This window comes from Drosophila serrata, unplaced genomic scaffold, assembly GCF_035046125.1.
Source record: "Drosophila serrata isolate PLE 108 unplaced genomic scaffold, ASM3504612v1 contig_184, whole genome shotgun sequence".
Lineage (NCBI taxonomy): Eukaryota > Metazoa > Arthropoda > Insecta > Diptera > Drosophilidae > Drosophila > Drosophila serrata.
Genome location: NW_028257082.1, coordinates 2,424,952 through 2,450,640, shown reverse-complemented (window position 1 = coordinate 2,450,640; position 25,689 = coordinate 2,424,952). Strand labels below are relative to the sequence as shown.

Sequence of the window (25,689 nt, the reverse complement as noted above, 5' to 3'; positions counted from 1 at the left end):
CCCTTATCTTTTTTTTTTCAAAAATTAGAAAAAAAAATTTTACCGGATACGGCAGGATCCACTCAGCTATTTATGCTGATCAAGAATATATATGACTTATAGGGTCGGAAATGATCCCTGTTTATAAATGCAGTGGACTGTATTAATTTTTCTTAGGTGTTTTATGTTTATTAATTCATGTAGCGTCTTAGAATAAGTTTTATAAGCGGGTGCGATAAGCGAGCGGTTGCGGGTAAATTCCAACTAGATCTAACTGGCGAAAATATAGAAACGTGCGGAAGAAAAATAAGATCGCGTGATGTCCCAATACTCATGCACATATACTGCATTTTGGCTATGAGTGTGAGCTTAAAGCTTGTGTTGTAAACAAGACAATTATGTTCATTAAACTAGGTATGATTATAAGCAAAATAATAACAAGTAAAGAAGTAATAATTAACGACCGATTAATTCCTCAACATACCGGCCCCCCTGAACGACGGTTCAGTTCAAAGGAAGCACAGCAATTTTTGTAATGGGGCGCTTGTAAATTCCTCTGGCAGTTTTAACTGTGGCCACACGAATCCTCTGATCCTGGCCAGGATGAACCTCAATAACTCTTCCCAACAGCCACTTGCTTGGCGGCTGATTCCTTGTACGAAGACGATGGACGAAACGAATACAGTAGCTCAGAGTCCTCAATAAACGAGACCATGAGGAGGCTTTGTTGATCATACAGGTAAGCTCATTTCCGTCATCGGAAATGTGTAGATTAACCTTTGGCTCGGCCTTTACCTCTAAGCATGCCTGTTCTTCGGTCGACAAAACAAACTTGGCCTTAACGGGTGGCCAAGTTGAACGTGACTGAGATAACCAAGCTGGTCCATTCCACCAGATTTGATGATCAACGAGGTCCTTTGGAAATAGTCCTCGCGATGCGCAGTCAGCTGGATTATCGCCACTTCTAATATGCTGCCAGCAGCTTCGTGGACATGCCTCCAGAATCTCAGCAGTGCGATTGCAAACATATGTGTTCCAAGTCCGTGGAGATGATGATAGCCAATGTAAGACTATTTCAGAGTCTGACCAACAATTGATTCTGGAAATAGGAATAGTTAGTGATTGCTTAACCAGTGAAATCAATTTCGAGAGTAAGTGGGCTGCGTTTAGCTCAAGTCGAGGAATGGAAATAGGCTTAATAGGAGCCACGCGAGTTTTTGCCATTATCAGCTTCACTGCATATCCATTATTGACCTCGACGCGACTATAGATGACGGCTGCATATGCCTGAGATGAGGCATCTGCAAATCCATGCAGTTCAATTGATTGGTGTGGCGCTGCTATGTAACGAGGCACTCGACAATTTTCCAATACGTGCATTTGAAATACGAACTGTTGCCACCGTGAGCATAATTGCGAAGGCAATATCTCATTCCATTCGACAGAACTCAGCCAGCTATCTTGAAAGAGAATCTTTAACAACACAGTTGTGGGCGCAATCAAACCCAGCGGATCGTAGATCTTGGCTAGTTCAGAAAGCAAAGTGCGTTTGGTTAAAGTTGTTGTGATTCTAGGGGTTTCTAACTTGAAGGAGATATAGTCAGTTCTTGGTTTCCAGCATAGTCCCAAAACTTTAATAACTCGATCAGAAGTTTCCTGCTCGAAAGCGTCAGGAGGATACTCACAATTCTCCTGTGGCAATGACTTTAAGAGTGCGGAACAGTTTGAGCTCCACTTTCGAAGTTTAAATTGAGCTTCGCTCAGAAGTAGAATTAGTTCATCTTTGAGTGCAATGAGATCCTTAATTTTATCGCATCCAGTAGGAATATCATCAACGTAAGCGTCTCTGTTAAGAATGACTGCAGCGTTCGGATACAAATCTGCATAGTCGATCGCAAGCTGCTTAAGAACCCTGACGGCTAAGAACGGCGATGAAGCTAATCCGTATGTGACGGTCAGCAGTCGATAATGATCCAGTGGTGCGTTCTCCTCTTTTCTCCAAACTATACGTTGGTATTGCGAATGGTCGTCTGAGACCAAAATTCCTCTGAACATCTTTTCGATGTCAGCGCAAAATACATAAAGATGCTGACGGAAACGAAGACATACTCCAATTAAATCCCTTTGAATAGGTGGGCCTATGTGAAGCCGCGAATTGAGCGATTGACCCGTGGAATCCTTTCCTGAGCCGTCAAATACCACTCGGCAACGTGTGGTAGTACTATCTGGTTTAAACACTGCGTGGTGCGCCAAATAGTTGCAATGTGCTGAATCCTCAGCCGCTGCAGCTGCAGGTATCAATTCCATGTGTCCTCTTTTCAAATAGTCATCCATAAATTCTACGTATTGTTGTTTAAGTCCAGGGAATTTCCGAAATTTCCGCTCTAAAGCGGCGAAGCGGTTTAAAGCCTGTGGCAACGTTGATCCAATTGGCGTAATGGACTCCTTAAATGGGTACTGAACAATGTATACACCATCATCTCTGCGAGCATGCGTTGCCAGAAAGTGTTGTTCTGCAGGATCACTGGAGTCTATCGTTGCTTTACTTGGATGAACTTGTTCCATATCCATGAATGATCGAACTAACGAATCCAAATCTTCGTATGCGTGGTGGGCTTGTGCGTGCGTCCATGATTCGGTGCAATCGTTGAAGCTGCCTGTAATAACCCAACCAAAATTAGTGTGTAGTGCGATGGGGTATTCAATACCAAACTCTCGACGATTTCCAGTATATATGCTCCACAGTTGATCAGCGCCCAGAATAACGTCGATTTTTCCCGGAGCTCCAAACGTTGGATCAGCCAATGGAAGACTGCAAATCGTTTTCCAGATAGGAGAGCTGGTCTTGACCTGTTGACCTGGAATCAAAGAAGTCAGAGAACTCATAATTAGACCAGAGATCTCCAGGGTTGCAGTAGTGGTTCTTGAGAGCAGGGTAAAGCTGGCACGTCCTCGGCTAACACCAGCCGGGTTAGCACCTAATCCAGCCACTGAGATGCGAGCGTGCATGCGTGAAATTCCTATCCTTTGGATGAACGACTCGGCTACCATAGTTATTGTCGATCCAGTATCGAGCAATAACCGACATGTGGTCCTGTTGCCCCATGTGTCGATTACATTGGCCAGAATAGTTGGCAGTATGGTTTGATTGTTAGCCCTCTCCAGAGTGTGATGACTAACAGCGGCAGTATCAGCAACTTGATCAATCGTATTGAATTCAGCAGTAGACAGATGAGCAGGAGCCGAAGGAACCGATCGTGACTCAACCGGATGAACTAAAGTGTGGTGCTTAGCATTGCACTGACGACAAGTGTTCGATGAGTTACAATCCCTGACTTGATGAGATCGACTCAGGCAATTAAAACATAGCTTAGTATCCCTGGCGAAGGTGCGGCGGTCTAGTACATCTAGAGCTTTGAATTCAGCACATGCATATATGTTGTGCTGACCTTGACAATAAATACATTCGCGGGACTGCTGATTTGATCCACTTGCATGATAGGCGACTTGGCGGCGTTTACTCTGGGCTGGTCTTGACGGTTGTATTACGTGTAACTCCTGACAAGACTCCAAAGTATCACAATGAGCAAAAAGGAAACTAAATAAATCATTTATGGTGACCTCTTCTTTGACCGACATATTACAGTTGGCCCAAGCCTGTTTGATTTCAGGACTTAATTTTGAGAGCAAAATATGAATTAGCCATACATCGCGGCTGTCGCAGTTCAGCGCGTGTAGGCCACGAATACATTCGTCGGCAGAGTCAATTACATTACGTAACTCAGCGATATTCGAATTGGTAGCGGTAGGCAACGACAGAAACTTCTGAACAAACGTTCGAGCGATGAGCGTTTTCTTGTTATAACGATTTTCCAATTTCTCCCATGCGTCTTGATAATTATCATTACAAACGGCAATATGTTTAATTAGGGACAGAGCTTCTCCATCCAAATATGATTTCAGATAATGAAACTTTTGGCACTTGGAAAGCTTGTTGTTATTGTCTACTGAGCTTAGAAACAGATCACTAAACTGGCTCCAATCCTCGTATTTTCCAGAAAATGTGGGAATCCGAATTTTCTCAAACCTTAGATCAGTTGCTCCCGATGAGGAATGAATTTGTTCCAATAGTTGGTTTTGTCCCTCGAATAGACGTTCCACTGTACTTGAGAGCAAAATGTTAGACTGGTCTTGGCCATAATCTTGCCCTCCCATCTCCTTTATTGCTTTACTAAAAATAGCGTGCGCGCTGTAGAACTTGTCTTCATATTCGGGTATATCCAAGCCAGGGTCTTCATATCCCTCCTCCATGTTGAATGCTACTAAATCCTCGGAGAGCTCCATAAAGTGGTCGAAAGTTGCTACTAAACGATTCAGCTTCACCTGCAGAGTTTCCACATTATCACATCTCTCTGAAAACTCTGTTGCGCTGTTAAGGGTGCGAGTTATTTGCCCCTTGCAGGCACCACGTTGTTGAATCGTCCGATGCATTATTGGGTTCATTACGAAGAAAAGTCTTTATCTGTGGTTTATTATTCACGAAAATAAACACAAAAGCAATCGCGGTTATCCGGCTACTCGAACGGACCAAAATTTTGTTATGTTTATAAATGCAGTGGACTGTATTAATTTTTCTTAGGTGTTTTATGTTTATTAATTCATGTAGCGTCTTAGAATAAGTTTTATAAGCGGGTGCGATAAGCGAGCGGTTGCGGGTAAATTCCAACTAGATCTAACTGGCGAAAATATAGAAACGTGCGGAAGAAAAATAAGATCGCGTGATGTCCCAATACTCATGCACATATACTGCATTTTGGCTATGAGTGTGAGCTTAAAGCTTGTGTTGTAAACAAGACAATTATGTTCATTAAACTAGGTATGATTATAAGCAAAATAATAACAAGTAAAGAAGTAATAATTAACGACCGATTAATTCCTCAACAATCCCAAAATATAATACTATATTTTAAGTCAATATTATTTATGTTTTTATGACATTTTTTTCAGAAAATTAAATTTAAAAAAACTCATAACTTAGTCAAAAATGCTTTAATTTTAATCCGGAAGCCTGTCCTATGTTAGTTTTTATAAGGTTAATAAATCTGCATACTTTATTTAAAATTTTAGAAAATGAAAAATTTTGCCATTTTTTTTTAATTTTAACGATGCAACCCCTTATAAAATTTTGAAAAAATTTTCAAAATTTATTTTTTGACCGGACATGGCTAGATCGACTCAGCTTTAAGTGCTGATCAAGAATATATATGACTTATAGGGTCGGAAATGACTCCTTCACTTAGTTTCGTATTCGCAATTTTAGGCACAAAACGGATGATAGTAATGTTAAATATATAAACTAATAAATAAATACTTAGTACTTAAAATAAAAACAACAATATTGTAGTATTAGAAGTATTTAAAATGATGTGACTTTCCTAAAAGTTTTCTATTTCCATATCCAAGCGAAGGACTACTTGTCGTATGCTTAATGTTAGAGAACAGACCTCATGATACGAATAATACTTAATAGATAATTCTTAATATATAAAAAGAGTAAATAATTTGTTGAACCTGTATCGAAATAAAAATAAAATAAACAACTTATTGCTATTAAATTTTTTTTTTTTTTTTTTGAATTCAAATTATAAACTCAAGCTTTCGCTTTTCTGTCTGTCTTTTGCTTGAGGAATTGGAAGACGGAAAAATAGTTTTAAATATTCCTGTATATTTATATATTATTCTGTACATATTTTAAGCACAAGTAAACCCCAAATTACAATAATTCCAAACCTTAACCCGTATCAATTCTGTCATCTCTATTATGAAAATTTCACCATGTTCCCGGGTCATAATTGGCCAGAGCCAAACGGCTGGCTATTGACTCTAACACCACAAGCTCGAACTCCGCCAGGGCAGCGGCCCAAAGCGATGGCAGCCCTTGTTTGACAGGAAAACTGCAGCGTTGCAGCTGGCCAGGATTCAGCACAGAGGATCCTGTAACCAGTAGAAAGTTGCCAATTTCCAGCAGTCAGCCGTAAGCAGTGGCGGTGGCAGGAGCTGGTAACATTAGCAGTTAAAAAGCCTGCGAACAATGGGGCCATGTCAATCGCTCCAGGGAACCCGAGGTCTGTTGACTCAGGCGTTGCGGAGTTAAGTATACGCCGTGTGTACGAGCGGAACTTATATGTGCACATGAGTATGTGTGCCAGCCGCCGGATGTCATATTGGAAAATTGAATTTTTCGCTGCACAGCAGTGACTGCCACAGCTGTTTGCCCCGTCATCATTGCAATGATTTTGAATTGTTGACATCGCCGACGACGACGACGACGACTAGGAAGCCAAGAGCTACGATTTCAAACGCTCGCACAAATCTGTATGAAAGTTACGCTATCAGCTTTATTTGATGTTTAGCAATTTCCTGATTTATCCCTCATGTCATTTCCGTTTTGCATTTGTATGCGCTGACCACCGTTTGACCCAACCGATAGCAGGACACGAATAGAAATAAAAAAAAAGCTCACAAATATGATAAGCATTGAAATGAAATTCTATGCTTTCTCCATCAGGATCTATAGCAACTCTATATATACACATATGTTTTGTGCGAGCCCCCTGTATGTTGGTCTATGTGATTACGTGTTTTTCAATGGCATTTCCTGCTTAGTCGTTGAGTTACAGGAAGGAACCCCGCCCCACCCTTCTTCCTGGCTGGGGACATAGCCTTCGATGTTGGCTATTTTTGTGGCTTTTGTGATTTGATTTATATGTTTTTATTGCAGTTTACGTTTATAGTATCTATGTTATTGCTGTTGTTCATGTTGGCAAATTATTGGTTTGATTGCTTTAACGAAAACATATTCGGTAGCACCGAAAACTGGTAGTTACGAGTTGTTGGACAGCAGTTATGGTTGCTGGAATAGAATGTAACAACATTTGCTATATATAAGTGACTGTTTTCGCCTCTTTTTTAAGTATTTACCCAATTTACGGCTCATTGCAAATGCCTAGCCTATGATGGGTTAATTAAAATGCGGCATCATTACAGAATCAATTGAATTTACAAGCCGCAAAGCACACACACACACACACATGGAACACTCAGCTCTGCTCCTTTTTATTCTTTCACTTTTTTGGGGTAGCTTTATTTTTATGCAAAACATGAACATTTAATAGAACGCTCTACGAATTTTTAATGAGCTTCTCAGCCGCAGGAAAGGAGAGTGAGGCGCAGGATGTGTGGCAGGCTCTTTTTTCTGGCATTTTACATGTTTTATGAGCCGCTTTTTTTTTGCTTTGTCGAGTCTTTGGTGCTCAGGTAGAGCAACTCAATTTGGTTGTGCAACCTGCCGCCTGTGGGCGGGGCACTCGCCGCTACACGTACGGGTAATCAAATCAGTTGGTGAGGCAACTGCGTGCGTCACATAAATTTGCGCACATTTAGCAGATAATGAGCACAATTAGCAAATGGCTGCCGAGTGTGTGTGGAGGGGCTGCGATGTCCCTACACCAGATTGTAGGCATTACTTATTCAGATTGTTGATAAAAGCTTTCTTTGCCACTCCAATCCAATCATTCGCAGCAATATCTCAAGTTCTCGCCCACAAAACAGGCAGGAAAACAACCGCATTGCACCTAAGTAAATTATCGTGTTTCATTTGCCAAGCCATCAGTTGACCGCCTCACTTTCCACTTTCCACTTTCGTCGGGCTTCATCCTTCGCTTTGGTGGCAACACTTAGTCACTTGGTTTCATGAGTAAACACATCTTATAAATTATTCAGAAACGCAAAAAAGCTATTTGCAACACTTTACCGTTAGCAATGCCACCAACGCTGCCGTTAGCATACATTTTTTAGCATTTCTTCGATGTCGCTGGTGGTGGTGCTGATGTTGCTGCTGCTGCTGATGTTGCTGCTGTTGCTGCTGCTGCTGCTGCTGATGTTGCTGCTGCTGCTGCTGCTGTTGTCCCCGGCAATCAGTCAAAAACTTGGTCGCAACATATGCGTGGGAGGAAGCGAGATGTCCGACTAAAAAGGAAAGAAAGCCAGGTAGCAGCAGCAAAAAAGCATGACAAATGAAATGTTCAACTTGCGCTTAAAGCCAAACAAAAAAGAGTCCCGAAAATAGGGTCGAAAAAAAGCGAGAAAGAGACTTCACTCACAGAAAATACAGAATCCAAAGAATATAAATATGAATTAAGTAAAAGAGACTGTTTAAGCATAACTTAATTAAGCAAAAGTATCACACAAAAAGTACTAAGAATTACATATTTAAAATTTGCTGATGATGAAAGCTTAAAAAACATTGTGTATGTAATTTGGCATATATTTTAAAATATTTTCTCACATTTATTGTAACATTGATTAAATCATTTGAAAAATTATGATTAAAACATGCTAGCAAATAATTTCATTGTATTTTATTTTATTTGACTAATGTTTTCTTTAAAAAGACCAAACTTCCTTATAATTTAACACATTTATTCTTTTCCCCTGTCCTGTTATTTTTCCAGACCTGTAAATTGTCTTATTTTTCTCAGTGTTTGGTAGTATATTTTTGGGACTCCCCCTCCCTTGGCAAAGTGAAGTCAAGGAGCGTCGAGCTGAGTTGAGTTTCGGCTGACAAAGTGGCTCGTCTTACGGCCAGCTCCACTTCTGTAGCTCCTGGCCAAGTGAAAGGAGACCTGTCCGGCCGGATTCAGTACTCGACTCTGCTCCGGGGTTCGCCTTCCTTTTTCCGTGTTGTCGCGGCGCTAAGGCTTCGTTCAAATATTTAACTTAAGTAAGCGTTTGTAATTAATTTCACGCTTAATACTGACACTTTACCACACTTTTCAACACTTTTTCGGCGCCCACGCTTCGCTCTCGCTTTTATGGCATAATAAACACGCATTTTATAATAAAGTCAAAAAAATTGACTGCATAATTTATGGGAGCCAAGAGCGCAGAGTTTTGCGGCAAGTATTCGCCTTCGTTCTGCCACACTTTCCCTTGTTTTTCCCTTGCTTTCCATTTCTCTTTACTTTATTTTTTTGTTTTTGGTAATTGATGTTCTTTACCCTGCAATTAACCCCCACTCCCAAGGCCTTCCCACTCAAGATTTATGTCCTGTCGAGAGTTATGTGACGAATTTTCTGAGAGTATTCTCAATTACACGCAATTAACTGCAACAATTTTCACAATTAAAAGCTACACAGCTGAACAAATGCAATGGAGGTAAAATAAATATTACGTATACGCCACGTTTAAAATACATTTATATGTTTTTGAGACATATTTTCTTAGTTAAAGTTAAAGAATGTAAGCAATTAAGACTGCTATGCAAAATACATTTATTTACTTGATTTTTTCCGTTTTAATGAATTGTTTATTGTCTATTTGAATGAATATTGATCAACAAAGTATTGCAATTATTCCACTTTCTTTCGGGATATACTTAAATGTTGTATAAATCAAGAAACATAAGAAAGCTCTTGGTGTGCATTTTATTAAATCCTGCCATGTTTAATTAATTGCTGGCCAGGCAATTAGCATGCTGAGGGACTCCTTGCTCCACTCCCCCATGTGTCAGCAGCAGCAAATTGAATTTTGTTAAAATGTAAACCGAATGAACATCTCCGTACGGAGATGCTATGTATATATGTACGTACATGGCTCGAAAGTGTGTGCATATATTTGTGGATTCTGGAATTGTTTACTGTCTGGCAGGCAAAATGAAACAATTAGTGCCTGCCCGCACTGACACTTGGCCAACTGGCTGGCTCCTGGTCCTTGCAATCTGTAAAATGTATCTTGTCCCTATCTGGGAGTCCAAGGATACTCTGGCCTTAAAATATTTATGCAATTCATTTTTGTCTAAGCTAATAAGTTGTTGCCGTTACTGCCACTGTCGAGCAGGTTGTTTTATCTCATAATGAAATAGTAGACTGACTGACTCTATGCAAATAATGCAGATATACACATGTCTTGGCCTGGCCTGACACCAAGTTGTTAACATATTCATTGAATCTGAACAGAATCAAGTTGTACCCACCCCCCCAAAGGACTATGAAATATGACCCTTATCCTTAGGCTTAAGCGGAGATTTGTGTGACTACACTTACAGGGCTTAACTTACTTAATTTTAGGAATACGATTTAATTGGAAAGCCTATCTAATTGGGGTTCGTTATAGATAAAGTAGAGATCAAGTCATCTTAAATGGATCCCTACCAATATATGTTTATATATTTATTTATTGTAATTATAAATTTAAAACAAAACAACTTAAATACCCCATGAAACACTCTTAAACTGCTCTCTTTATAAACTGATAAATACTTTTGTATTTGCGGAACCCCATTTATCTGTCACATTCCCTCACCATCAAGGTTATTGGGTCAAAGTCAGATAACGTGGCTTTGACACCTTCGCGAACAAGCAAATAGTGGCGATAAGATCAACTCCAAATTTGCAAAACATTATTACCGGAGCTGTTGACTTTCCACCGATAAGTTCCTACGCTCCACCAATATAAAGCTTCGACGCGGAAGTATTCCTCAGCCAGATAGCAAGATGATTTCATGGAGCTTTGTGGCAACGTTGCTGCTTTCATCTTTGGTGCAAGCCAAGCCCAATCCCGGCGATGGACGAATTGTGGGCGGTGAGGTGACCACCATAGCAGAGTTTCCCTACCAGGCCTCGGTGCAGCTCCATGGACAGCACATCTGCGGGGCAGCCATCATCGGACACCATTTCATCCTGACGGCGGCCCATTGCTTCGAGGAGCCCTACAGCCCCGAGGATTACACTGTCCGAGTGGCTTCCAGCGAGCATGCAAGTGGCGGCCATCTGCTCAGCCTGCGGCAGGTGATCACCCATGGCGGTTATAATCCACAGAGCCACGACAATGACCTGGCGCTGCTCATCCTGAATGCTAGGCTCAATTTCACCGAGGATGTGCAACCAGTGCCACTGGCCACAGAGATGGAGCCACCGACAGTGGCCACCCGGCTCCTGGTCAGCGGATGGGGTTTCCAGGGGGAGGATGGTGGTGACAATGAGGTAGGTGTGTCCCCGCAACTACGCTTCGTGGACGTGGATCTGGTGGAGTCGCAGCAATGCCGGCGTGCCTATCGCCAGGTGCTGCCCATAACCCAGAGGATGATCTGCGCCGCTCGTCCCGGTCGCGATAGCTGCCAGGGTGACTCTGGGGGACCGCTGGTGGGATTTTCTTCGGAAGCGGGAGAGGAAGCAGCAGGAGAAGGAGAAGGCGTAGGAGTTGGAGGTCAAGGCAAGCTCTATGGTATAGTGTCCTGGGGCCTGGGCTGTGCCAATCCCAATTACCCGGGCGTGTACACAAATGTAGCAGCCTTTCGCAACTGGATCAACGCCCATATTGGAGCCTGGGGTTGGAGTGGTCTTCTGAATGGATGGAGTGGACTACAGTAACTTATATTAGAGAATATTAAAACGAAAAATGGCTATGACAATTCAATCAATATCTCGGAAACTATTTGAAACAAAACTCATACAAAAATTTAAGAAATTAAAATGGAAGATGCATTGGATTACGAGGATCTTAGGGCCTTTGAGCGACGTCTCACCGAAGTGGTTGCCTCATATCGCATCTTGACCTTGCGCTGGCGCATTATCCTTATTCTCTTGGCCAACTTGATGATCATTGGCGCCTACTCCTGGCTGGAGGATTTACATACCTCACTCCCATTTACTCAGTCCATCCGAAGTCATCCTGTATTCAGTGTAGCTGCCTTATTGTTCACTCTCTTGATATTTCTGGGAAAACAAAAACTGATATTTGCTGGGAAAATTATGGCTATACGAACAAATGGAGTGCTGGAAATTTTTAACATGGAGTGCAATGAAGAAGGAAAGCTGAAAATGAAATCGTAGATACACGCTCTTAAATCGGTCTTTTACTATTATTTATTTGATATTAAATTGTTAAAGTCAAAATAGAATTTTTTCTTAGAGAGATCTTTTAAAATGGTTCTGAAAAATGTAATATTTTTATTCGCTTCATTGTATGCATTGAATATGTTCTAGTTAAGTTGTGCGGTCTGCCAGCCTGATGTTTATTTTGGGCTAAGTGCATAAGTTACCTGCTGCCGACCACATCTCCCCGGCCAGCTTTTCTTGCTGTGATTTCATTTGAATAAATCAATTGCCACATGCACATTTGTTGCCACACGGACCGCAACCACAGAGCAGACCAGACCTGGCCAAAACAGTCGGTCAGTCAGTCAGTCAGTTTGTCGGTCGCAGAGTCATTTTGTCAGTTTGCTGCTGCGGTTTTCACACTGTTTTTTTCCCCCTTTATCTCTTGGTGTCATTTCAATTTCTGTTTTTCTTGGATGCTGGCCCAAAGCCCACACAAGAGGCGGTCCGGAGGAGTTGGAGTCAACGAACCCTCGCCATAAGCCTTTCCGCGTGGCCCACGAAATTGGATTGGCTGTCGATGCTGATTTAGGCATAATCTCGATATTTGGCTAATCGGCACACAGTCGGCCAATAAATTGGCGAGGCTTAAAAATTCCAGCAAATTGGAAAGGGCCTACTCAGGCCGCGGGGCCATAAATAAGCATGACTGTCAGAAAGTAAAAGGCGATGGAAGTTGGGCAGTCGGCTAAGTGAAAGTCCTGTCTCCCGATATTTTTTTCCCCGCATATTTATTTATGTCCTTTTCAACAACGAATATTTATTTCGGATGGGCGAGACCCGGGTCGGCATTTATGGCCAACTTTGCGGCTCACGCACCTTAGTGTGGAAATTTTTGCAATCTTTAAACTGTCACAAACACGAAACTTGACATTTGATACAAGATACTCGTACATATTTGGGGTTTTTTCTGCTTTGTATTATTCAAATTCAAATTCAACAAACGGGTCCTGGCACCTCCTTTGGGATGACAGGAAGGCTGCTCTTTGGTTTTCCCAGAAACATCCGTGGGTTAAAGGACAGTTTTGGAAGGAATTGGGTATAACTTTAAGGATTTGAACGATTATTGTCGTATAAGAGAGAATTTTATAAAGTTTTTGGTGTTCTTTTTAATTTTATGTATCAAAAACACTTTACAAAGATTACAGATCCTTAAGATATTATTTATTGGTTCCTGTACTCTTTATTTAAAGCTATTAAAATAAAACAAACCGTTCTCTGGTTTCTATACATAATTCTCTTCCTCCAACATTATAAACCTCTTATATTTCTTTGGTAAATATATTCTAAAATTAAAAAACTCCTCAGTACTTACCTATCAGTGCTTAAAATCACCTGATTCAACATAATAACCGTTCTATGCATTGCTCACTAAACACGTCTCGATGTGTTTTTCGAGTTCTGTAACTCATTTGCAACTAAACTGGGTTCATTAAAGTTAATTTGAACGTGCAACATTGGCATGCCACGCAGGAATGGTTGGGGGGTTGGGGGATGGAAAAATCGGAAAGTGGAAAGTGGAAGCTGAGGAGACCTGGAAAATTGGGGGTGGTTAAAGGTGAGACGGTCGATGCCGAGGTCTCTGGCCTCCTCTCTGGCACGTGGCTTAGCGTCTATAAGTTTGACATTTGCGCAACGCAAAATGACAACTGCAAAACCCAAGTCCTGGCAGAGTTGCAAAATGAAAAAGTTGCCAACACTCTGCTGACATTTGCATTTGTCAGCGTTGAGCGGGTGGCTCCAGAGTCGGGAAAAACCTTTCAAATTAGGACCAACTCCCGGAGTTCTTGTCGCACGTCCTGGCCAGGTAAAAGAAATATGCAAATAATTAGCTGTGATGGCAAAAATTGTATTCGTAGAAAGTTGTGAGGTAGCTGCAGTTCTGCATTTTCTACCACTAATCAATTTGATGTACGGCTCCTTGCTATACACACTCCCTTTGGGAAAATCGTCTCCCCCATCGCCCCGGGGAACGTACACATCTCTCTGGGAAAACAAAGACATAAGGCGAACATTAGGAGCATTTGCATTGCCAAGCGTCTTCCATCCTTTATCTCCTTGGCTGGCAGCTCCTCCAGACAGCTTTTACACACACTTTTCCGCTTTTGTTATTTCGCGTATTATGTTGCCCCATTCCGCGCCACATTCCGCCCTCTTGTCCTTTTTTCTATATTTTCTTTTTTTCTTATTCCATGCATGCCACTTACATTTTACTTTACGCGCTTTTACCACGCACCAGAAATGGGCTAAAGAATTCCAGCTATCCCCTTGAAAATTCCATTGTCGGCTTCCCGATTGCCTGATATGCTCCACTTGGTGGGCGGCTGCTTGGTATCACAAAGAAAATGCATGCAGATGGAAAAAATTTCCATGCGTTAGGTAAGTGAAAGCCTGGCAGACAGGGACACACAGAGAGAGGAGGGGAGTGCTGAAAAGCACTAAAAAGTATTATCTAAATGATAATTTGTTGCTTTGTTTGTTGAGTAATGTAATTTTATATTCCTCCCTCTCGGCTACTGCATAATGTATGTTAAACATTTTCCGCGCTTCCTGTTTTCTAGGAAAATCCTTTAAAACAAGTATATCAGGATGTGGAAAGTCGAACAAAGGACCCATAATCTGTATGCCTAGAAAAGTTGAAGGAGGATTCAGAGTCCTAAAGAACATTTGAGAAGCAACATATTTCTTAGCAAGTTTCTTCTGCTATTAATCTTAAGATTAAACAAAAAAAACTATAAAGTTGTAATGATTTCTAATACCTTCAATGTTTATTCAAATAAGAAATAAATAAATAACGATTGAGTTGATTTAATTGTTGTTCCAAAAGTCCAGAGGCCTCAGTACCTAATTTCGTCTTTCCATTTCTGTTTGCTCAGTCAAGCTGTCAGGTGAACTCGAAGCAAACAATGTTAAATTCACATAAGTTGTGTCAACTAACTAACTGCAAAGCTATTTGGCATTACGCTTTAAAGGACATTCCAATGGGATGACATCGTCCTGAGTCTTTTTTGGGGCCGCTTCACCTGCAGCACTCAGCTCATTCGGAATCAATTGAAATTGCAACGCAACTTGCAATGCAATTAAATGCCAAACAAAGTTGGCAAAATTCAATTTGAGAAAACTAAAATCGCTGCCGCTGTCTCATCTTGCCTCTCGCATCTGGTATATCTCTATCTCTCGATCCTGGGCATCTTTATTTTCCCTTTTGGCCAAGTCTGCGTCTGCCGTCCGAGGTTGTAGAAGTGGTAGTAGAAGTAGTAGCTGCGGACAAGTCAAAAGCCGAAAGGCAAACGGCACAAAAAGCCAAAAGCAAAGCTCTGAAATTCAATTCTGTTGCGCTCGATTGCGTTGCATTTCAATATAAATATTTATTTTATTTATATACTAGGGAGTGAGAGGAGGGAGGGGATCGGTGGGTGTGGCACACACACACACAAATGGACAGGGCGACAAGTTGCAGCTGACAGTAAAAGATGTTGTGGAGCCCATTTGTTTTAGTCAATGGCAAGCACAAAGTCACTTCGAGTCCACTCAGCCAGTGGAGTTCCAGTTGAGTTCTCGGTATGCCGGTGGCCCAATCTGGAGGACCCTTTTGCCCCCGTCAACATTTCCCATCGTCCTGCTGCATTCGAATTCAATTTTCAAACTGATTTTCCCTACCCGTGTGTGTGTGTGTGTGCATTTCCAAACTGCAATCGCCATAACTTTGGCTTAGCCATGGGTAACCATCCCAAGGTCCTTGTCACAACAACCCCCCAACTCAGTCCAGTCCTGTCCAGCTCCCAGTGCAGGATGTGGAGCTTTAGGTAGAAGTCCAACCGATTCAGTTCGGAAAATGCAATTGCAACCAAACATGTTGGCCAATTTGTACAGCCTAGCGTTAATTTAAAAAACATTTTACATGCCAAATGTTGTACTAACTCGAAATATAGCCATCTATTAGCTTTTGGGTGGAAGAGACCCAAATTTGTGCCAAATGGAAAATGGTTTTGGCCAATGCCCAGGTCATAGATGAATTTACCAAATTAGAGTATATTGAATTATTATTGTGACGAACAGAGTTTTATAGTATTAAATTGTTCTGGTATTTTGATTTTAACACTGGTTAAGAAGGAAATAAATTTATATTAATTAAATGCGTGGTGGAATAACTTTAAATTTTAAATAATCATATGACGAAAGAGATTTTTATGAGTGATTCACGGGTGAGGGAATTTCTCTGCTCAGGCTTTACACACACCGATAGTATTCACATGAAATATAGAGATAGATATATAGTAAATAGAGATAGAGAGAGCTTTATAAGAAAGTGTCCTGAGGAAACTAAATTTATGATATATAGAAGAGTTTATTTATGATTTTCTTCTGAGAGAATATATCCAATATCAGCTAGCTAATAATGGCCAGTAAAAAGGACCTCTTGGATTACCTTCACCTTGCTGAGTTACCCCTCGAAACCCCCCTTTCAGGCATTCACAGCATCCTGACAGTTTGCGGAGGCAGCATGCATTTACGTTGAGATGAGTATTTCATGCACTCAGCCGCATTAAGTTCGTAATGCCGTGTGTAATTATTCTTTGTTTAAATATTTCACAAAGATGCACTTAAAATGTCAGCGCAAAAAGTGACGCGCATTCACACACATGCAACAACCTTTGGCCCGAATGTCTCTATGTGTGTGTGTGTTTCGCCTTTTTTTTGCTCGCTCTTTCATTATGATTTCGCGCTTTCTCCCTCTCCCTCTCCCTCTTACTGTCCCACCCCCTTCGCACCATTTTGCACATTTGCATTTTTATGAACATTTTGCTGCTTACCCCCACTCTATGTCTATCCCCTCCCCCCCTCTCCAGCTCCCATAATGCATGTCCTTTATATGCGCATACACTAAATATACATTATGCACGTGAGACAGAGCAAGACGGAGAGAAGGTGCTAGCTGGTGGAGTGAGCCAGCATTAAAGTATATTAAATTACTTAAGACGGCGAGCTGCAACGAAGACATATGCTCAACTTTTAAAGCATAATTTCTCAAGCATAAATCTTTGTGGCTTTTCGTGAACAAACAAAAATTAGTTGCACTCGGCGACAGGCGGCTACAGGAGAAGAGCAAGTGGAAGAAGTAGAATCAGAAAAAAGCGCAGGACACTGACGGTAGAAGAAGAGAAATAACAGGCGAAAGCAACGGTAAATTATGCCCCGCAATATGTCAGCATGTTGCCTTGAAAAGACCAAGAGAAAGAGTGAGACAGTACTAGCGAGAAAAAAGAGAGAAAGCACACAGAGAAAAATATTGAAAACTGTCAATTTTTTAGAGTAAGAAATATAATGAAACAAGAAAATATTATAAATATCATTTTAAATATCTAAAAAAAAACCTAAATCATCGGAAAATACCCTTAAAATATAACTTTATTGATTTGTATCGTTTACGATAGCTTTTAATATCCGATATTTAAAACAGGATATCATAAATTTATTTAATACCTAGTTATTTTATATCGTATAACCTTTTGTTTCAGTGCAGGACAGATGGTAGCTGCACCCATTGCTTTTGTCACACAGCGGGGGTCATAGCATTTTCCGAGTGGGTTTCGGGGATGGAGGGAAAGACGCCCATGCTTAATCAGAAATTATTTGAAAATGTAAAGTCGACATGTCGACGCACACGCACAGCGAGTGCAACCGCAGGACCTCCAACCACACATATATACCCGCCCCCGCTGGCAACTGCAATTTGCACACGCCACGACCCCGTGACCCACTTCGCACAGAAAAAGGACGAGAAAGAAATCTGCAACAAGGAGCCAAACAAAAGCCAGCAGAAAAACAAAAAATGCGCCGACAAAGAATGAAAGAAGGAGCTCCGAAGACGGGAAAACAACTTTCATAGACTAATGCAGAGACTTTGCTCCACGCTGAGAGCGACTGGTAAGAATGCCTGGCCAAGAAGAATGAAATGGAATGAACTGGGAAGAAAGCTGGTAAGGAACGTGAAAACCCCTGCCAGAGTCGTGGCTCATTTGTTTGCTCGACACACAAACAAACACCCGACAAAGTAAGTCATGGAACACGACAAGACAAAAAAGAGGTATAGTACAATCAATGATGTCGAAAAGAATACCCTATACTCTATATTTTGTATATTATACTATATAAGCTATACTCTGTACTCTTACCCTATAACCTATATTCTATGACCATTCATACTAAATTTAAATTATTGAAAGACCTACTGGCCAGAGCTATAGAAATCAATAAAGTTCTTTAAACTCTGCATTGCGCCAAAATGTATGCTACAATATTTGGCATTATAAAAACAACTATTACGTAGGCATTTTGTAACTAAAAATTACTCCTTCAGACACATTTTGAAAAGTTTTTAAAGCTAGAATGATATCTGGATAACTTAAGAAAGTTACCATGAAAAACCTGACTCTATATAATATATATGAAGGCATGTTTCTTATAAGTATTATAGGTTCTCCAGTTTTTTAGATTTTTAGCTCAAAATGGGTGCAATTTGATCTTCACAAAAAAGTTATTATTCAAAAGTGGCTATATTTTCTGTTATCCCATTGTAACTGTAACTGTAACTGTCCAATATCCTCAACTTTTCCATTTAACAGGATACCTTTGCATATTAGTTTCCCGTTGCGGGACGCCTGAAAAAAGAGAAACCCACCGCGGCCGCCGCCGCTGCCTCCATTTTCGTGGCATTCGCTCTGATCCATTTCCACCGCGACTTCATCTTGAACTAGTTGGCAAGTCTGAGTCCACGCCCACGCCCACATTTTCCGCCACCCCTTAATAATAAGTCATGTTAACCGAAAGCCGGGCGCTGTCTTTTCAGCTTCTTCCGCGGCGCGTGGCATCAACAAAAAAACTTTTCGCGCACAATCAGTTGCATTTCAACATGGCACTGCATCATTGTTGCAACTCCAGCGTTGTTGTGCGCTGCCTTTGCTTATAATTTACTTTTACTTGTGCGCTCCGGCTTTGTGCGGCTCCGTGTGTCGCGTAAAATATTTGCACAACATGAGGGGAGGGGGATGAAGGGGATACGTAGCACAACAATGGCACGGGCATTAACCATAATAATTCCTTGAAATTGAGGGGAACGTGGAGCCAGGACATGCTCGCATAGCCAAGGATTCTGCTGGCATTGTTAATCAGCAGCTGGTAAACAAAAATTAAATTGAATATCCCAAGAAAAGAGGAGTGGAAAATGAATGGATAAGAAAATACTATAGAACTAGGATTATTTATAAGAAAATGATATTAAATACTTACCTGGGATTCCATAGAAAATTCGCTTAGAGATAGATTTAACTCAGACATGTATTTAATAATTTTCCAGAATATAACTTTTCATAATATAATTATCGGACTTTAATTGCATATGTTTACTGGAATATTATTAAACTTTATGTATTGGAGTGTTGAAACACATCTGATGATTATTTCTTCTGCAATTGGGGATCTGTGCGTTTCGTCAACCAGCAGCGCTTGCGAGGAAGTCGGGCGGCATTGGGAGCTAGTTCGCCAGATTGCTTCTCCGGATCATTTTCTTTGGTTTTCCCTGAACCACTTGTAGCCTTATTTTGCACCTGACGTTGAACCATAGCGTTCCACATGCCATCCTTGTTGAACACGGGTGGACATCCGGCGGCCAGCTCTCCAGCCTTGGTTGATCGCAGCTGGGCACTGCGAAGCATTGAGGACACGAAGCGTTTGAGACCCATGGTTGGCAGGATCTTAATCGTTAAATGAATTAATTTTGATCACAAACAATCGTAAATTTGGCAAATAGATGTAAATTGTTAAATGTTGAAATTCGTTTTGTTAGAACAACTTAGACAGCAACCAAATGGAAAATCAATGTGGTTTACAAGGCGAACGAATACTCAACGCTCACTATGAGCTGCTGAGTCGAGACTTTCGACTCGGGGAACTCAATTAGGCCCCGGTTGCAGTCGCTCAAATTCGATAATCGATTAGATTGCCCCTTTTTATGGCAAGTCGGAGGATATCCAAGGAAAATTGCTTAGCAGCCAGAATTGTTAACCAAGTCATAAATACATATATGAGCGCACGAGTGTGAGTGCCTGTGGAGTCCTGGAAACTTTGTGCTACCCACCCAAAGTGCAATGCGAGCGCTTTGCAAGTTTTTGCCCCCCGACCCACCACAGGCAGCAGCTAGTCAGGCCACGAAGCTAAAATAATTGATAACAGATTATGTTTTACAATCTAAGCAAGAGAAGATATAATACGAGCATTTTAATGGCCACATGTAGCGGGGCACACGTAGAGAGCACACCCGGATGCGGATCCGGATCCGGATACGGCCCGACCCCGTCTCCTAGTTACCCGCAAAACGTTTGCAAAACTTAATTATTTCGTTTTGACCTTTTTGTCTTCGTGTGTGTGCCTGTGTGTGGCCATCGGATGGGCAAAAGGGAAGTGCGGCGAGATGGACAGTTAAAAAAGTTATTTATTTTATGGTCGAAAGTTACTTTGGCCTGTTTTATGGCAGCAAAAGCCGGAAAGGCAAGGAAACTCTAGTCCCCCAGTTGATAGCCAGAGATGAGCACTCGACTCTCTAAAAGCTAAAACCATTTATAGAGTACTATCTTTATAAATATAAAATTATAAAACACATGTTTACTTAAAATTTGGAGTATTATTTGATTAGGTGTACCAAGGAAATGGGAACAAGATGTGTAAAGCTCTTGCATGAAATTACAAAGCAAGAACTAAGCTTAGCTTTAGCTTATTCTTTTTATATAAAATAAAATATATAATTTAGTATTTTATAATGTCTTAAATCTCTTTTAAAGACTTTCCATCACTTCTCTCCCCCTTTTGCAATTAAAACCCCAATCAGATTTTCCAAATGGATAATTTTTCACATCTTTATTTAAGGTATTTCCAGCTGCTTTCCCTCGGCCATCTCTCGGTATTTTTCTTGGCCACGTGGATTCGGTCGAGCGAGGAGCATAAATCAAAAACGAAAAGGATTTCAAAAAGTGGCACTAACGTGAAACTGAGATCTGAAGCAATTTTAAGCTTGGACCGAATGCGCGGATGAGTCCTTTGGTAACTCAATGTCCGCCCCGGAAGGGGCTTCCGATGGCAATTGGGACTGTGTCTGCGACACGACTTCGCTTGCGTCTCCGGGCTGATCGTTCTCCTTGTTCTCCATTGCCCGGAGCACAGCGTCTTTGAAGAACATGGACTCTACGATCTTCCGCCGGTACAGTCCGGTTGGATTGTCCGGATCGAAAACTATATCCGGACGTATATCGCTGTCAGTGACCAGGACACGGGCAGCGGGAATGGGAAGGAATTTGAACAGTCGCTTTCGCAGCTTTGGCATATAGGTGACCCTCTGGTGGTCAGGGACATGGGTCAGACGGCTTGGCAGATCCTCGGGTATATCAATGGGATGATCTATAAGACGCCGCTCCGGTGGCAGCTTGGCCTTGATGGCCTCCAGCTGCCGGGTGGTGAGCTGCATTGGTCGTTCGCCATCCTTCCAACGCTCTTGGCCACTATTAAAAGCAATCTTCTTGTTGTTCTTCAGCTGTTTGCGAACTATGCGCTTGGCAGCGCAATTGTAAACGATCTTTGGCACATACGGTGGCACCGGAAAATTCCGGATGGAGATATTATGCCGCTGGGGCTGAGTGAGCATATTGATGTACTTGGCGTCAGCAAACATATTAATAAGCTTGCCGGGCTTCTTGGAGGCACCAGCTGGCTTCTTCGAGGGTTTCAGCCTGTCCTTTGGAGCCATCATGAAGATATGCCGATGCCCTTGCCCAATCACATGACGCCAGTCCGGCTCACAGAGCGTCTTTCGGCTAATCCGCTCGAAGGGCAGACGCCGGAACTTGAGCCTCTTTTGTTCATCGATTAGAAGCTGAAGCCCTGGAACACTTGTCTTGCCCGCCGGACATGGACACACATTTGGATAACTGGTACAGTAGCGACCTGGCGCCGGCTCCATGCTGATGTGCCGCCGAATTTTCACATTGATCTGCGTGGGCACATACGATCTTCGATTGAACAGATGCGGATTGGGACGTTCTGGCTTCGTTATGGCCGCTGCATTGGCCTCCATTGTGTAGTAGTCCGTGTGCGTTTCGCAGGGCCCAGGGTCCTTGGGATCACGCCAGCATCCAGAGATACTGGAGATCATGGTACGAGTCGTCGGACGGTGATCGCGAGCATCTGAAAACAGGTCAAGTGATATATAAATAAATTTAAAGAAAGGACCTTGAGTTTACTTACTCGATAGGAACTTGCCCTTCTGCTGATTTTCGCGGTTAAAGAGTCTATCGATTCCCGGTGAAGATTCGTAGAAATGGTAAGGAGGCGGCTTGATGGACACACGGCTATGGTTTGTGTGCGGTGTGGCAAATACGGTGCCCTTGGTGCCCCTCAGACGGAGAAATGGCTGCGGCGGAATACCGTAGTGATTCGGTGGAAGTTGCCAGCTTCTATACTTGGTCATGCCTCGCTCGGCACGTAAAGGACGTCTCTCAGGATATGGATTCTTTGTCTGCTTATCATAGCCCGTGATGTGGCGGTAATGATTGAATGTGGCATTGCTAGCCGCCTCATTGTGATTCTCTTTTGCGGATATGGAACAAGATCATTAAACTTTACTTTTAAATCTTTAACATAAACTTACCCTTGCGACACTCTTCATTATAATGCCGGCCGGCCAATTTAAACTGTTTACCCACACTAGCCAAGTTATCCTTTCTAATGCGATTACCTAGTTATATTTTAAGAACTGATTAATATAGGGAGACTAGTAATCCATAATCTTAAACTTACGAGAAACCATAAAGAGCGGTAGACTCATCCGTGTGGCCACAAAATTCTGTCGATCTTCATTCTGGATCTTTGGCTTAGCTTTTTTCTTCTCCATATTTGTTCTGTGACTTTAATACTAAAATATAATTATAAATTTGTTTATTTACAGGATCTTCACTGTGAGAGAGTCAAGAGTTTTATCTGGAATGTAAAAGATAGATTAAGAGAGAAATGTTTACTGTGATTTATGTTTAAGATATAAACATGCAAAGCACTTCTTAGATATTCAATCTATAAACGCTTTTTAATTTTTATAAGCACATTGACTTTAAGGACACTTCAATAGCATATTCATAACCATCAACCGCGTTCAATTTATTGTTTGTTTACCAATTTATAATGTCAACCAATGTCATCAATTTGGTTGAATTTAAAATGCAAGCCATACGGCAACCGAATAATTTGGTTACTTTGCCCAATACACACTCTCACACGCTTTCGCATGAATATTTGTAAATAAGGCATATAGTCCTGCCATCATGACACCCATCCGCACACACACACCCACCCACCGCACACACACTCACACATATATTGGCCACATAATTAGCGTAGCCAAGCGAACTGATTAACTTGCATTCAACGGTTTTCAATTGAATTTTGCAGTTCGTTGATTTGTGCCAAAAAAAAAAAAAAAAAGATTGAGCCAAATAAAAAAATCCGCAACAAAAAGTTGCATGCTATAAAAGAGGAGACTGCCGTGCAATTTCAATCAGTCGTAAAGGGCGGTAAACGAGTGGGCGGGGCCGCAGCTGGAGGAGCCTCGAGCATTGGCTTTTCGCAGCAGCATCAGCATCAGCATCAGGAATGGGAAAATATGCAACCGGGCAAATGATGAATGTGAAATGTGCCATTAATTAATTTGATTAAATGCAGGCAATCAGCCGAGCGAGGGCAGCCCAAGGGGTGCAGAGAGAAAGGGGTAGATTTAAGAATCCTTTCAATTGTTCCATCAAGTATAAGATAGTCTACAATCAAAAATTCAGAGCTATTTGATAGATAAATAAGATATTTCAACAATTTTTTTAAATATATAAAAAATTTACTTGTTACGTTTACTTAAGTTTTGTTACTGTTACATTTTTTCCGCATCTTTGTAGGTCTTGATAACCTTTGGCTTTAGTTCCTGTTGGCCACCCTTGCCCTTGCCTTTACCCTGGCCCTTGCCTTTGGCTTTCTTTTCGGCATCTTTCTTGGCCTTCTCCGCCTTCTTGGCCTTCTTCTCCGCCTTGGCCTTCTTTTTCAGCATTACTGTAACATAAATAATATTTACCAAATATTATTTGTAAAATTAGAGTCTTAAATAAAATATAATAAGAATATAAAAAGCAGAAAGTACCGTTAACAATACGAGCTGTGGCCAAATTGACGGGCATTGGGGCGCACTTAAATCCTGCCGGCGGTGCCTTGGTCAATTTAATGAAACGGTTACCAGTGGCATAGAGCAATCCCAGACAGGCCTGAGGACGAATGCGATTCTTTGGCCAGTCGGTGAAATACAGATCCTCCAGCTTGATCTCCGGCTTCTTGATACCCTCCGAATCGCGCCAATAGCGCATTACCCGAGACGTGGTCTTGTCATTAATCTTCCAGCTATGATTTGGCGGATATTTCATATAGTTGTTCATACAACTGGGTTTGTCCACATAGAACCACACATCTGCATTCGGATAGTACTTCATCTTGGCTGCTGGGGCAAGGAAATAATAGAATCAGGCAAATGGGAAAAAATTACACTACAATTTTGAAAAATTTTTAAAAGTATTTTTGGATTGTTTTATATCTAAAGGAAAGGAGAGAGTTAGATAAGAAAAGTAAGTAATGTCAAGGATGCCTTGATAGATATTTTAATTTGTTAAAATTTAAGAAAAATATATAATCCCGTTTACCTTACTTGGGAATTTAAGATGCACCAAGGAAGGATTTGTTTCCCCTCCATCATGCTTGCTTTTATGGACTTTAAAGATTAAAGATTTTGCTAGGCTAATGCTAATATTAATTAACTATATTTTGTTTCTAAAAGACTCCTTTTGCTGTATTCCTCTAGGCTTAACTATTTTCTCCACCACTTTCCACTACTTAAAATGTATTTTATTCCGCCAGCGAGAATTAAACTTGACTAAAGCAGCTAACTGGATGGCTAGTTATAGTGCTAGTTACTTTTCGCCGTAAAAACTAAGCAGGCACTTGATGCTAAAAAGTTAAGCTCGTTAGGACAAGGAGGAGCAGTCTCCTGACTTGTCACACCAAAGCGACAAAGGTGATGTCGAAAAACTGTCAATTAAGTTTAATTATTTTATGCAGCAAGAGAGTGGAAAGGACCTTCACACACACACAGAGGCAGAGAGCGCAAGTGGCGGCTAATGTGCGAAAGGCGTCTTATGCAAACCCATCGGGAGCTGAAGGTTGGAGGTTGAGGTACTGTAGGTTCGGGGCTAAGCAAAGTCAATTATCCAAGCAGCTTTGATGCAAGTAATTGGCATAATGAAATTTCCTCTCCAGCCAACACGACAAGGACAACCGCAAAGAATAGAAGCCGCAGCAGCAGCAGCAGCATCAGTGGCAGTGGCAAAGGCAGTAACCATAACCGTATTAGCATATCGGGGCTCTCTCTCTCGAGTATCCTGAGGGGCTGGAGCTGGGTGTACTTCCATGGGTTAACAGACAAGTCGTGGCTTTTTCGTAGTCCTTTCCCTGCGTATTGAGTAAATATTTAAGCAGTCCGCCAGCTGTCGCACAATATTAATAGCATTCATCCGGGCACAACTTTCCACCTCCTTTCTCTTTTTAGTTATTTTTCTCGTTTTTATGCCAAGAAAACATAAGGAAGTGCACAAGAGACAGTGGCAGGAGCAGGAGTTGCAGCTCCTGGCCCCAAAGTGCAAATATG

The 25,689-nt window shown here is 41.5% G+C and overlaps 5 protein-coding genes across 5 annotated transcripts; 1 reads left to right on the top strand and 4 right to left on the bottom strand.

Moving 5' to 3' along the window:
* Positions 1-483: 483 nt before the first annotated feature.
* On the bottom strand, positions 484-4,470 carry LOC147644348 (uncharacterized). Its single transcript, XM_086829158.1, has one exon. It carries the CDS (start codon positions 4,468-4,470, stop codon positions 484-486), a length of 3,987 nt encoding a protein of 1,328 aa, XP_086685284.1.
* Positions 4,471-10,282: 5,812 nt separating this feature from the next.
* On the top strand, positions 10,283-11,938 carry LOC110182874 (trypsin beta). The gene has a single exon (XM_020951016.2). The coding sequence runs from the start codon at positions 10,533-10,535 to the stop codon at positions 11,406-11,408; it is 876 nt and encodes a 291-aa protein (XP_020806675.2). The 5' UTR covers positions 10,283-10,532; the 3' UTR covers positions 11,409-11,938.
* A 7,297-nt stretch (positions 11,939-19,235) lies between these two features.
* On the bottom strand, positions 19,236-19,846 carry LOC110182895 (uncharacterized). Its single transcript, XM_020951047.2, has one exon. It carries the CDS (start codon positions 19,655-19,657, stop codon positions 19,373-19,375), a length of 285 nt encoding a protein of 94 aa, XP_020806706.1. The 5' UTR covers positions 19,658-19,846; the 3' UTR covers positions 19,236-19,372.
* Positions 19,847-20,800: 954 nt separating this feature from the next.
* Positions 20,801-23,438, bottom strand: LOC110182912 (uncharacterized). Its single transcript, XM_020951073.2, has 4 exons — positions 22,761-23,438; positions 22,612-22,698; positions 22,209-22,550; positions 20,801-22,148 (listed from the first exon to the last, which is right to left on the bottom strand). Exons 1-4 carry the CDS (start codon positions 22,852-22,854, stop codon positions 20,977-20,979), a joined length of 1,695 nt encoding a protein of 564 aa, XP_020806732.1. The 5' UTR covers positions 22,855-23,438; the 3' UTR covers positions 20,801-20,976.
* A 381-nt stretch (positions 23,439-23,819) lies between these two features.
* Positions 23,820-25,359, bottom strand: LOC110182929 (uncharacterized). The gene is made up of 2 exons (XM_020951107.2): positions 24,139-25,359; positions 23,820-24,050 (listed from the first exon to the last, which is right to left on the bottom strand). The coding sequence occupies exons 1-2, from the start codon at positions 24,479-24,481 to the stop codon at positions 23,875-23,877; spliced, it is 519 nt and encodes a 172-aa protein (XP_020806766.1). The 5' UTR covers positions 24,482-25,359; the 3' UTR covers positions 23,820-23,874.
* Positions 25,360-25,689: the final 330 nt, after the last annotated feature.

What these genes read in the sequence shown, in the direction of transcription:
- LOC147644348 (XM_086829158.1), bottom strand. Translation starts at nt 4,470, where the DNA reads ATGCATCGGACGATTCAACAACGTGGTGCCTGCAAGGGGCAAATAACT.
- LOC110182874 (XM_020951016.2), top strand. Translation starts at nt 10,533, where the DNA reads ATGATTTCATGGAGCTTTGTGGCAACGTTGCTGCTTTCATCTTTGGTG.
- LOC110182895 (XM_020951047.2), bottom strand. Translation starts at nt 19,657, where the DNA reads ATGGGTCTCAAACGCTTCGTGTCCTCAATGCTTCGCAGTGCCCAGCTG.
- LOC110182912 (XM_020951073.2), bottom strand. Translation starts at nt 22,854, where the DNA reads ATGGAGAAGAAAAAAGCTAAGCCAAAGATCCAGAATGAAGATCGACAG. An exon ending in ACCGCTCTTTATGGTTTCTC is followed by an intron (nt 22,699 to 22,760) that starts GTAAGTTTAAGA and finishes AAATATAACTAG; the next exon opens with GTAATCGCATTAGAAAGGAT. An exon ending in TAATGAAGAGTGTCGCAAGG is followed by an intron (nt 22,551 to 22,611) that starts GTAAGTTTATGT and finishes TATCCGCAAAAG; the next exon opens with AGAATCACAATGAGGCGGCT.
- LOC110182929 (XM_020951107.2), bottom strand. Translation starts at nt 24,481, where the DNA reads ATGAAGTACTATCCGAATGCAGATGTGTGGTTCTATGTGGACAAACCC. An exon ending in CACAGCTCGTATTGTTAACG is followed by an intron (nt 24,051 to 24,138) that starts GTACTTTCTGCT and finishes TTTATGTTACAG; the next exon opens with TAATGCTGAAAAAGAAGGCC.